The sequence below is a fragment of the Rhipicephalus microplus genome, chromosome X (genome assembly GCF_043290135.1).
Source record: "Rhipicephalus microplus isolate Deutch F79 chromosome X, USDA_Rmic, whole genome shotgun sequence".
NCBI classification, from domain to species: domain Eukaryota; kingdom Metazoa; phylum Arthropoda; class Arachnida; order Ixodida; family Ixodidae; genus Rhipicephalus; species Rhipicephalus microplus.
In genome coordinates, this window is record NC_134710.1 from 126,986,637 (window position 1) to 126,999,272 (window position 12,636).

Sequence of the window (12,636 nt, forward strand, 5' to 3'; positions counted from 1 at the left end):
CATTGGCGCTGTCGAATCTAAGTGACGGGAAACTCGTAAAACGATATCCCAGTTGACCGCCGGCCGCTCGACTTGCAGAATGGGACGCAGCAGTACACCATTATGTGAATTGTGCTGTACCTGTCGTAGCCTAACGCTCCCGAGGTCTGAACAAATATCCTGACAAACGCTATCCTTCAAATGGCACAAAAAAGAGTCAACGCACGTATGCACCACACAGGAAAGCGCTTTGGCGGCTGCAGCGATGAAGGTTAGTTGTCGCGCCATGGCGTGCTGCGGCCCTTTTGAGAACTCAAAAAATAAACAAGCAAAAGCAAACTTGGTGACATGGGGAGTAGTGGCATGAACAGGGCGTAAGTTTATAGAGGAGGTCGTCTTACAGGCGGACGGACAAGGTGGCAGCTAAAGGTCCGTTCGATTCGCCTGCACCACGTGAACCAGTTCACGAGGTGCTGCACCTTGCCATTCGTTTCAGCGGTGCAGCATTGACGACCGCTGAACCCTGCCATTCGTTTCGAAAGGTGCAGAAGAGGTGCAGCACCGGTTCACGATTTTTCTGCACCTCCTTCGCTGACGGTGCCGGCTTGGTGCAGGCGCGCGTGCAGCTGAGCAGACGACGCAGCACTTAGACGTAGGTGGCTTAGGCGCCGTACCCGCCTCTACAAATGCGGTGTGTATTGCCAAGATGTTCGTGCCTCATAAACTGTCCGCATGTGCGTTTCGCCATAGGTCATTGTTTGCTGAACGGTGTAAATTAACCGAAAAGAAATAAGGCCAACACCTGGTCGGCACATCGTCATTTGTTTCGGATGTCGTGCTGTGCCTACACCGCTGAACTCACGCTGCACAATTTCTGAACTTCGCGTGCACAGCCGTGAACCGGTTCCGACCGGTGCAGGTGAATCGAACGGACCTTAAGTGCGCCGTGGCGAGCGCGTGATAGGCGAGGGAGAGCATGACGTCAGCGTGCACTGCGAGGGCAGCGTGACGTTGTGCATGATATATTTTACAACAGGCGCTTCATTTCAGCTTTTAATACTTTGAAGTTCTGTTTGTAGCGGAAGGTATGTTGTGCTCTGGCACATTGGGCTAAAACCACGATGTTTTGGGGTTGTTTGGTGGCAGTCACAAGCAAAGTCTCTGTCACGCAACTCAGTATTGCTGTCACGGCATGTATTAACAGCCCAATGACTAAGCCTGGCTGTTGTGTGCCGAATTGCAATTCTAATTATGCCGGAGGACCCACCGTTCGCGTCTACAGGTTCCCCGCCAACGCTGCTGAAAGATGAATGGATGGATGTGGCTGTACCCTTTAAATTGGACGGTTGCTAACGCCACCTAGCCGTAATACTTAGTGAACTAACCATTAGATTTTTTTTTTCCTTTAAACAGTGAGGCTTTAAAAAAAGAACAGTGTGGATGCGCGCCGTCCCGCGTAAGGGTTTTGCGCCATCAAAGTTCACAGTGGTAAGGAAATCTGCCTTTTCTTTCCATTAAGTTTGTTCCAATAGTTGCATTTGATGTCGTGTAATTATGGGACTGCTCAGTATTTCTGCTGTTAACTAAAATATAACGTTCTGTCTGTTTGCAGCTCTGCGAAAAGCACTTTCACCCAAGTGACTTCGTCACCTCGACGAGCTACACGAAAATGGTCGCTGGCAAAGTGATTGAAGTCCCGCTTAAACTCAGGCGTCTAAGGCCTGGAACTGTTCTAAGCATTTTTCCTGACTGCGCCACGTATCTTTCTCAACACAAAAGTGCGACTCGCGAATACCCGGAAGCAAAACGGGAGGCCGAAGCACTGCAAGATGCATTACAAGAGTCACTCATCACACATCAAGAGGAAGAGAAGAGCAACGCCATCTCCTCTTTCGAGGGCCTCTTGTGTCTCACGAACAAGCTTTTGGTGGGATACTTCTGGAGCAAGGCGATTGTGAAAGGCAGTGTGTGGTTCTTGAACTTTGTGCCCCAAGATGCGCCGGTAGTGCGTTGTGCTGTAGCTGTATGTGCCGATCTCTGCCTCAAAGTATACTTTGGAGAGACACGGATTGAAAAGGTAGGCACCGTTGTGTTCCCCGTTTCAATTTTGGACAACTGGGTGTTCCCATGCTCCCAAAATGATGAGGCAAGTGTTGATCTTGTTTTGCGCTTTATATTGGCGCACTTAGAAGAACTGTCATCATTACAGTTTCCATATGACAGTAAACGACAGCTACAGTGGCCGTTTGGAGCAACAGCCTCCCGTCGCACCATTTAATTGACTAGTCTTCGAGAACGCATCATTGTGACGACCCACCCGATCGGAGAAGAGATCATTAATGGTTAGTCTCTGTTAAGCGTATATGGCGTAGTCTTCCTCATGGCGAAGTGCGTTTCGCAAGTCAAGGACGACTTCACTTACAACGTGGAGTGAGAGGCAGACGCAGCATGTTTTTGTGCAATCACAGTTACATTTCGGTTTTGCTTACTTTGTTGAGTGAATGATTTCTCACTGTAGATGTTGTGACTGCATGCCTATTGAAATGATTTTAATGTTTCTGATTTTAATCATTTTAAAATGCCAAGCAGCCCTGATGCAGTGATAGCTTTTGGTCAACATATTTTTTTTTACTTTACTGCGCGCATCCAAGTATGCTTGCGATACGCAATAAGTAATTTTTGTAAGTTATGCTGCACGTTGGCAACACGATTTTGCACGTGTTTTTCGGGCACACTTTCTCGTAACATTGGTTGACATTACAATTGCACTGTGACTTTTGATAGCAATAAAGTACTCCAATCATAGAGGTTTTATCGTGTAATCTGCGAGGGCAATTGGTAATCATTGTTGAGAAATGCTCACTTGGTCTCAATCGAAAATGGACCTGGGACCAGACTATACCTACTCACATAGAAATAGCTTGTTCTTTGTGTATATGTGCTAGGAAATTTAAATACGTGCAAAAGCGCGTAATGTTCTCGACTTTTTTTGTGTGCGTAGCTTTCGTATTTCTTATCCCTGAAACAATAGCATTGCCGCAAGGTGTCTTCTATTGTTTGCAAGCGTGCAGCCGTCATTTTATCTTTACATCAATAGATTCAGAACCGTACAGAACATTTCCCCGCGCAGCATAGATATGGCTTGTATACACTGTTCTAACCAGTGCGTGCATTCATGTTTCCAGAACTTACGCCGGCGCAAACAGGAGCAGCTTCGTACCACACAAACGCTCGAGGGATCAGTTCACTAGTGATGAAGGAATAAACTCCGGCCTTGTTCAGAGCATACTGCACCATAATCAATTTCTCAGAACGCGTGAACTCCGACGAGAACTGCCAGTACATGTAACACGAGTTTACGTACGCTCTACTGTGCACCATCCATGCCTTCGGTTGCCTGTTTCGAGCATTCTGATGCGAGTCGTCGAACTTTCACAGCTGGCATCAACTCCTTCGCGTTCATTCTCGTTTGCGGTATGGGATCACAAAACAACATAAAATACCAGTCTTCTCTAGGGGCGCAATCAAAAACGCGAAACGTTTCGCGCGCAGAGTATGATACTGAGCGAGCACAACCTTACCGGTGTCTGAAAGGAAGCGGAGGAAATGTATACCCGTGAATCTTTCCGCCAGGGGAGAAACGAGCGCTAGTGTTTAGGGCCGTTTAGAGCCATATATACCCGTTGGGGCCGTTCCATGTGCTCCCCGCCCAGCTGACGCACGTGCCAGGACACTCAACATATTTGCACAGCGCAAGACTGTGAATAGTTAAGGCGTAACTACGGAAGAAGAGTCAAGGACAGAAAAGAGTGCTTCAGATGCGAAGCAGCAGTGGTGCGCACGGCGTTGACCCGGTTGAAACGGGCGTCGACGCGGGAGCTAAAAGAACGGTTTGAAGCGAAACTCGTTGTAGCGTTTACTCGAGTAAACGTTTGTTTGAAACGCAAAGACACGAGAGGTGGGACGCGTTGAAGACGCTTGCGCTTGGCTTCCTTGGCTCGCGCCTCGTCGGTGTTACCCGCGCGCCACCTGTATTATCGAACGCGATCGGTCTTCTTGACTCGCACCTCGTCGGTGCCGCTGGTCTTCCACTGCTGACGCTTGCGTTCGGCTTCCCTGGCTCGCGCCTCGTTGGTGTTGACATCGCCATTCGCGAACGCGATCGGCTTCGCTAACCCTCGCAACGCCGGCGAATGCCGGGAAATGTACGCTCACACTAGCGGCAAGTACTTATGCCGCGACGGCGTCCCACCCATCGGCGTGATTGCGCGGCAAGCAGCGACGCTCTGTCCACACTATCGGCGCCGCGAGATTCTCGAGGGGCGCGTAGCGCGCGCACTCGCCGGCTCGCGGCTTCTGCTCGCCGACAGATGGTGAGATGTGGCGCGAATGAGACGATGCCCACGTGAGGAGTGGGCTCGAGCGTTGCGAGCAGTGGAGAGGTGTGAAGCGAGAGAGAGAGCTGACACGCGGCGAGCGCGCGGCAGGCGAGGGAGATGTCACCGCGTACTGCTAGGAGGGCGTGAGCTACTTAGCACCGCTCCCATACCTGCGGCGAGGGGAGGGACAGCGTTACACAGGCTAGACAAAGAACTGCTTTGCATTTAAAATTTGGCCCACATTTGGACAATTGTTAGGATTCACGTTTGTCCATGCAATGTTTTCCCGCAGTGCCCTCTCCTTTTATGTTATTTTAAATGCGAAGCATTTCTTAGCGAACTTCGGCGACTCTGAGCATATCTATCTATCTATCTATCTATCTATCTATCTATCTATCTATCTATCTATCTATCTATCTATCTATCTATCTATCTATCTATCTATCTATCTATCTATCTAGCCGCTTACGTTTGCGTGCTCTCGTGGCCACCCCCTTAACTTGACGTGAGCCAAAATTGGCATGGGAGGGTAAGATGGTTTGACGAATATGACGCGCTAGTCAAGACAAGAATAATGTCACAATCCCGTCGCGTACGTCGTCAAACACTTCCCGCCAGACAGTGGCACATACCCACGGGCGAGTATGTACCGCTGGTATGCGGGTATGTGCTACAGGTGATTGACAGTATACGCAGGAACGAGAGACCATACATGGGCAATTTTAACGCGTGAGCGTTAAGCAATACCCGACATCGGTACCGTCGACCCAACGAAGGCATAGAATAGACATCAGTGTTAAGAAAAACCTTACATAGGCAGTGTTGACCGCCCCCCCCCCCCCCCACGATTGCAAATAATAAATTTCAGGGTCCCAACAGGAATTGAACCCAAGCATTCTGTGTGGCAGTCAAGCATTCTGCCACAGAGCTACGCCAGGTCCCGGAACTACTTTTCAAATATACGCTGACCTTCATGAAACGTCAATAGTGGTTGCAGTGCTGCCTACCCACTTTTATAAACAATGCATATGTACTCCTCTGATACACCCGTCACGTCGGGTTCACGTCAATTGTGGTTAGGTGCCATGCGCTGAAGTTGATTTATGTAGCAGTGCCCAGGGCCAGCATCTTCGCGATCATTAGAGCTTCATATCAGCTTATGGTGTTCCTAATACGCATTTGCCAGTTGACGTCGTTGCGCAGTGCAAACAACTGGTTACATAAACATCTGCAACTCTTCAACATATGTCTGTACGTGCCCCATTAGCACATACATTTAGCGTCATTTCATGACGTGTCGCTCAATAATCAATGAAAAAAAATTGCAATACGGTCACCTTCCCTCCGCATGATTCGCATAACATCGATTCTCAGGTACGCGGGATCTGCCGAATTTTTTAGTTAATAGATCCCCGTCATCTGTGTCATTTTTGTCTGCCGTCTTTGTGAACTTTGCAGTGCTGACTTTTTCATAATTGACCTCTTTTCATTCTCCTCGCCGACACTGCCCTCTCCCATTTCCGTGATGTACAAAACTACGATACGCTTTATCTCTCTCACTTTCTGTTGCTTTCTTTGTCTTTAGGTTGTCTTTCTTTATACTCCTTTCTTTCTTTTTAACACGAAATTGTTCTTTGCGATGTTCTCCACCAAGACTTCGCTCTTAAAAAGATCGAGGAAAAAAAGGTGTCTTTTTGTCCCGCATCAATCATCGTCATTGACTTCACTTCTTTTTTTTTTTTTGAAACTTAAAGGCCAATGAGTGGCCATAGCTTTGGCCATCAGCCAAATGGGGGTCAGGTTGGCCATCAGCAACTCCAAAAACACCGTGAGAAATTATGAATCGGGAAGGATGACGGAGACTGCTGTCCGTATATTAAACATGGTAGGAGTACCTGCAGAGGGATTCTGCTCGTCGTCTGGACTCCTGCTCACCAGGGAGATAGAGGGAACGTGGAGGCTCATTCGGTCGCCCGAGGTCTCGCCTACCTGTGGACCCCTGGAACCTCCCAAAATAATTGAGGATATGCGCACATAACATAAAATCGTTGCAAACTACAGGCTAAATTGGCAAGGATACCCGAGAGCGGACAACTCGCTCAGTAAGAAAAACTAGGTTATGTGGCGAAAGTTACAAACCAGGGTTTTTGCAAAATCCGCACTTTACAGGAAGTGGCACCCCGCAGTTTACCGGTACGCAGTTTACCGGTACCGGTATGTGATGAAGTACGTGGCAACTTTGGTCCACATCGCGTGGACATGTCCTAGTCAAAACGATGGTTTCCACACTAGAATACTGGGAGGCCCTGCTCCGCAGCCCAGACCCCATCGTCCAGTGCGACTTAATCAGCCAAGCTCTTGCTGTTGCCGGGTGCCAAGAGATCCTGGCCGATGGCTAGAGGGGACGCAACGTTACTAAAATATTGAGGTGACGGGCCTTGCTTGTAATTAACTGACTTTTAATAAAGTTTTTTACGTAGGCCACTTTCTTACGAAGAATATGTAACGCTGTGAACGCGTATGTCGTTCGTGACCGGAAAGTACCGGGTGCGTGGCGATTACTGCAAGGAAAAAAGCGCAAGATAGATGACAATTATGGTTGTGGGACAAAAAGGCACCCTTTTTTACTTGATCTTTTCTTAGCGTGCTCAGTGACATTTATTCGTCATGGAAATGTTGTGTACAAAATAAAACAAATGGGGAAAAACTGTGACTTTTTTTCAAATAACAGGGCCTGTTGGATATCAATATTGTTGTTAGAAAGAACTGACAGGTTTCTATACTGTGGTCATTAATGTAATGTGAATCATTTTTAGACAACATGCTGATTGTTTTTTTAGGGGCGAAGCTATTTAAGGCGTGGGTCTTGCGTCTCCTGTATGTAGGTGTTCTGTGGTAGCCACCTCTCGCGTTAGTCCTTGGGATGTCCGCGAGATGGCGGTACTGGTATATGATGAATAGACATAGGGTATATTAACATGCAGGGTGGTAGGAACAGGCTGAAGTGGGAAGAGATAGAAGAACATCTAAGGGAAGAGAGGCCGATGGTATACGGTTTTGTAGAAACACATCTCAGGGACATGGAACAACCTCCGAACAATCCGGACTACGCGTGGGAATATTGTAATAGAACAGAAGGCAGCAGAAAGGGGGGTGGTATTGGGGCATTCATTCATAAAAGTACAGACTGGCAAAGGGTCAAGCAGGAGTGCAAGGAACATTTATGGCTAAAAGGGAAAGTGGCAGGTCAAATGACACTCCTTGGTTTCGTGTACTTGTGGACGGGAGCAAAGGCCAGAGAGGAAAACCAGACAATGGTAGAGTGTATATCAAAGGACATTCAGGAGTTAGGAAGAGAGTGCGAGATAATTATACTAGGAGACATGAATGCGCACATAGAAGATATAGATGAGTATACCGACCCGACAGGCAAAATGATCATGGATATGTGTGAAAGGCTTGATTTGATCATTTGCAACAGTACCGAGAAGTGTGAAGGGCAAATAACATGGGAGGTAGGAAGGCTTCAGTCGACGATAGATTATGCACTGATGTTGCATAGGATGTATGATAAGCTCAGGGGAATGCACATAGATGAAGGTGGCTCCAGAAGTCTGGGTAGCGATCAGAAACGTATCAAGCTAAGTTTTGGAAGAGCAGTGAAAGTGGGAAGAAGACAAGATGAGCAACTACAGGAAAATTTTTATCCAGAAAGGCAAATTGAAATAGCCACTAAACAAATTGAGAAAGTAATCACGGAGGATAATAAGACAGTGTGGACATACACGAATCTAATTAGACTCTTTGAGCTAGAGCTTGCTAAGACGCGTGACAAGTCACCCAGGAAAAGAAGACACAAACCCAAAAGTTGGCGGGATGAGGAAGTTAAGAGAGCCATAGCAAAACGTCAGGAAACCTCTAGGGAACACAGACATGCTAAGCAGCGGGGTGAACCGACAGATGATGTTGAAAGAAAATGGGAAACCTTTCTAAGCTGTAGAAGGGATGCATCCCTTCTGATCAATGAAAAGATTAGAAGAAAGGGAGCTCAGTGGCTGGCAGAAGTACATAAAAAAGATAGAAAGGCAGCTGCAAAATTTCGGAACCATCTAAACTCCCTAAGAAATGAGACAAGCCTAGAGCAGAGTTTTATAACTACAGCCCAAGGTGCTAGGCTAGAAGGGGACGAAGCTATTGAATATATAAGAACAAAGGTTACAGAAAAATTTCAACAAAGAAGTACTTTATGCACCACAATAGACAAGGACGATTCAAGTGGTGCAATGGCTCCATTTTCACAACGAGAGTGGGAAAGGGCTGAGAAAAGAGTTCCTAGTAGTACATCAACAGCCCCAGATGGCATTCCAATTAGGCTCATAAAGACATGAGGTCCGAAGTCTAAGCAGGCTTTGAGAGAGGCAGTGAGCACAATAATAATCGATGGTGAAGTTCCCGATGGATGGAAACTAAGCAGGAGGAGCATGATCTATGAAGGAAAGGGGGACAAAGCTGACATAAACAACTACCGTCCTATAACAGTGACATCAGTGGTCTACAGGCTGGCGATGCAGATTATAAAGGAAAGACTGCAGGCGTGGATAGAGGATGAGGGGGTGCTGGGGGAACTGCAGAATGGGTTTCGGAAACACAGGAGGTTGGAAGACAATCTGTTCTCACTGACGCAGTGCATCGAAATAGCAGAAAAGGAACACAGGCCCCTGTGGCTAGCATTTTTGGATATCAAGGGAGCGTACGATAGCGTGGTTCAAGAGGAATTGTGGGGAATACTGGACACACTAGGCGTGCAACATGTAGTCACTAATCTTTTAAAGGGTATCTATAAAAGTAACTAGGTAGTTATAAAGTGGGAAAAACAGGTATCCAAGCCTGCGGAGGTAAAACGGGGGCTTAGGCAGGGGTGTCCCTGGTCACCCTTATTATTCATGATGGACCTACAAGGATTAGAGGCAAAATTAGAGGGAAGTGGACTGGGCTTCAACCTCTCTTTAGTCAAACAAGAAAAACTTATTGATCAGACACTACCAGCATTAATGTACGCAGATGATATAGTGCTAATGGCCAACAACAAGGAAGATTTGCAGAGATTGATGGACATCTGCGGTAATGAGGGAGATAGGTTAGATTTTAGATTCAGTAAGGAAAAATCAGCAGTCATGATTTTCAATGACAACAAAGGTAGTGAGCTTAGAATACAGGAGGTCACACTAGAGATAACAGATAAATACAAATATCTGGGCGTATGGATAAGCAATGGGACTGAGTATCTGAGGGAACACGAAATATACGTGACGACTAAAGGTAAGAGGAATGCAGCAGTGATGAAAAATAGGGCACTGTGGAATTACAATAGGTATGATGTTGTGAGAGGAATATGGAAAGGGTTCATGGTTCCTGGGCTGACGTTCGGCAATGCGGTCTTGTGCATGAGATCAGAAGTTCAAGCAAGATTAGAAATTAAGCAACGTGGAATAGGTAGGCTTGCTTTAGGAGCTCACGGGAATACACCAAATCAGGGAGTACAAGGTGATATGGGATGGACATCATTTGAGGGCAGGGAAGCTAGCAGCAAGATAAAATTTGAGAAGCGATTGAGAGAAATGGGGGAAGAGCGTTGGGCTAGGAAGGTTTTCAGCTACTTGTACATGAAGAATGTCGATACAAAATGGAGGAAGCGAACCAGGAAGTTGACTGGTAAATACCTAGAAAACATCAAGTGGCCAAACCAAAAAGAACTATCGGTTAAGAAGAAAGTGAAGGAAACGGAGACTGACATGTGGAGAATGGGCATGATTAAGAAGTCCGCACTAGAGATCTATCGAACTTTTAAGCAGGAAATTGCCAAGGAAAGGATCTATGATAATACTCGGGGTAGTTCTCCACTGTTTGAGGCCAGGACGGGAGTACTGTGAACCAAGACATATCGGGCCAAATACGAAGGGGTAGACACAGTATGCAGTGCGTGTGGAGAGGAAGAAGAAACTGCCGAACACTTGATAATGTTCTGTAAAGGGCTTCACCCTATAGTTCAGGATGATGGCGCAGAGTTTTTCAAAGCACTGGGGTTTAGGGACCGGGAGGGCAAAATAAACTTTAAGCGGGTAGACTTAACTAGAAGGAGGTTATCTGATTGGTGGCTAAAGTCAAAGCACGAGTGAAAATTAAACTCCTCACTGCAAAGTACGAATCCTGAAACTCACTTTTTAAGGGAAAAAAATAAATATAGTTTTTGGTTCATTAGGTATTACGGCTTGGTGGCGCTAGCCACCGCCCGATCTGAAGGGTACAGCCATATCCATCCATCGAATAAATGACGAAAAAAAATGTGAGATGGCGGTACTTGGAGTGTTCACCAGATGGACAGACAGACGGATGGACAAATAGGCAGATGGACAGGTGGACGGACAGAAAGGCAGACGTACGTACGGACGGACGGACAGACAGACAGATGGTTGGACGTGGCCAGCGGATTATTCCCGGTTTGCCGATAAAACTCTTGCTGTTCTCTCATTATCATTCACTGCGTGCATATGCTGTGATTTTTTTATTCTTATGAGAGTCAAGCACCTGTCGTCTCTATACTTGAAGGCGGGCGTACTATGTCATTGCGCTGCTGAATTTTCAACGCTTATGTTTCTCCTATTGAAGAACTAATGCGAGCGCCAGCGGTAAGGCTGAAATGGACGATCAGGCATATAAAAGCCGACGTGTTTCCTGACGATCAGGTTATCAATCGTGGACGACCGACGATGGTGCTCGCCACTATGGTTATACTGCACAAGTTACTTTTTTGTACTTTAAAGATTGATTTTGCTGGGCACAAGTTAGGCTCAACAGCTGCAGCAGTGGGGGGGGGGGGGCGCTGCTGACACGCGAAAGTCGAAGGTCCAATCCTGGCCGCGGCGGTCGCATTTCGATGGAGGCCAAATCCTAGCGCATCGTGTATACGTATAATTAGACAGCGGCGTAAGTCACGTGAAGTCGGGGTATATTCTTCAGCACTCTTGTGTTCGGGCTGAAGAAGGTCACGTGCACCATTGAGATTTACATCCTATATCCTAATAACACTGCTATACTCGAATGCATCGTTTGATATCATATATGTGGTCATTAGTGATATCGTACAGAACATTTCCGATTCAAAAATTTTAGCATCTGTTTACTCTGTTGTTATAACTGTGTTCCATACGCCTGTAAAACTGTATTGAAACTGCAACTGCTGTTCAACCGGTTTGCGGGGATGTTAAGAAACTGTGCTCGTTATAATTTTTTTAATCTAAAATCATCGTTTATTTTGTATCATTAAAAGTAAAACCTATATTTATAAAAGCAGCTGGGCCACCATAGCAAAATGTACATGTATACTTCCCCCCCCTTCCTTGCGTTCTTTCTGTATTTGCTCCGCTTGACCGCAGTCTTTCGTAATGAGACGTACAACTTTCTCTTGGCCAGTACGCACTATAGGGATGTTGAAGTGACGTTTATTGGCGGCGCTGCATTGTGGACGGTAGTAGCTAGGCCAGGGTCTCCTTGGCGGGCATCGGGTGCGTTGAACTAAGCAGTCCTGTGCTGTCGCAGGAAGTTCGACCGTAGTTCCCGGCGAAGATACTGGCCCGTTGGAGTCTTTGGAAGGTCGGATACGAACTCCAGGCCACCATGTAGCTGCATTGCGTGCTCCACTTGCTCTGCAAGTGTAATAATTAGAATTGTGTATTTTCTGCAATGGTCAACAGCGGTTAAGGTGCTCGGCTGTTGTCCCGAAGGTCGTGGGTTTGATCCCGGTCGCATTTCGATAGAGGCAAAATGCTAGAGACCCGTGTACTGTGCGATGTGTGTGCACGTTAAAAAACACCAGATGGTCGAAATTTCCGGAGACCTCCACTTCTATCAATCTATATCGTGTTTTGGGGACGTTGAACCCCGGGTAGTATTACGATTTTTTGCAACGCCACTTTTGTTCCTTTATTGTTGCGGTAAAACAGTGCTATATACTATAGCACCATATTGCCACCGATGTGGCAGTTGCTATTTTTGTGGTCGCGTAGCACCCGGTGGGCATTTTCGCGCAACGTTTCCACTTCATGTCCCCGTCTATAGACCATTTTCACTGGGAGAGGAGGAGGGTTTTGGCAACTCACGTTTTCCTTCTTCCTGGCTCGTGGAAACGGCTCAAAGTGCAGACCTGAGCCTACGCACACGTTGTAGCGTGTCAGAGCGTGGCTTCCTGACGTGGCGCCGCGCCCTCTTCCTATGGAGAGAA

General features: G+C 46.9%; 1 protein-coding gene and 1 long non-coding RNA gene across 2 annotated transcripts in view; one reads left to right on the top strand and one right to left on the bottom strand.

The window, feature by feature from the left end:
* The first annotated feature begins 780 nt into the window (after nt 1-780).
* Nucleotides 781-2,726, top strand: LOC142775741 (uncharacterized). Its single transcript, XR_012886963.1, has 2 exons — nt 781-1,467; nt 1,592-2,726. It is a non-coding gene; the product is annotated as an uncharacterized LOC142775741 (long non-coding RNA).
* A 9,111-nt stretch (nt 2,727-11,837) lies between these two features.
* The window catches only part of LOC119176415 (luciferin 4-monooxygenase), a 32,847-nt gene continuing 32,048 nt past the window's right edge, over nt 11,838-12,636 (bottom strand). Inside the window, exon 10 of the mRNA XM_037427677.2 lies at nt 11,838-12,061. Coding sequence (XP_037283574.1) covers nt 11,931-12,061 — 131 coding nt within the window. The 3' untranslated portion in view covers nt 11,838-11,930. The remainder of the gene's footprint in view (nt 12,062-12,636) is intronic.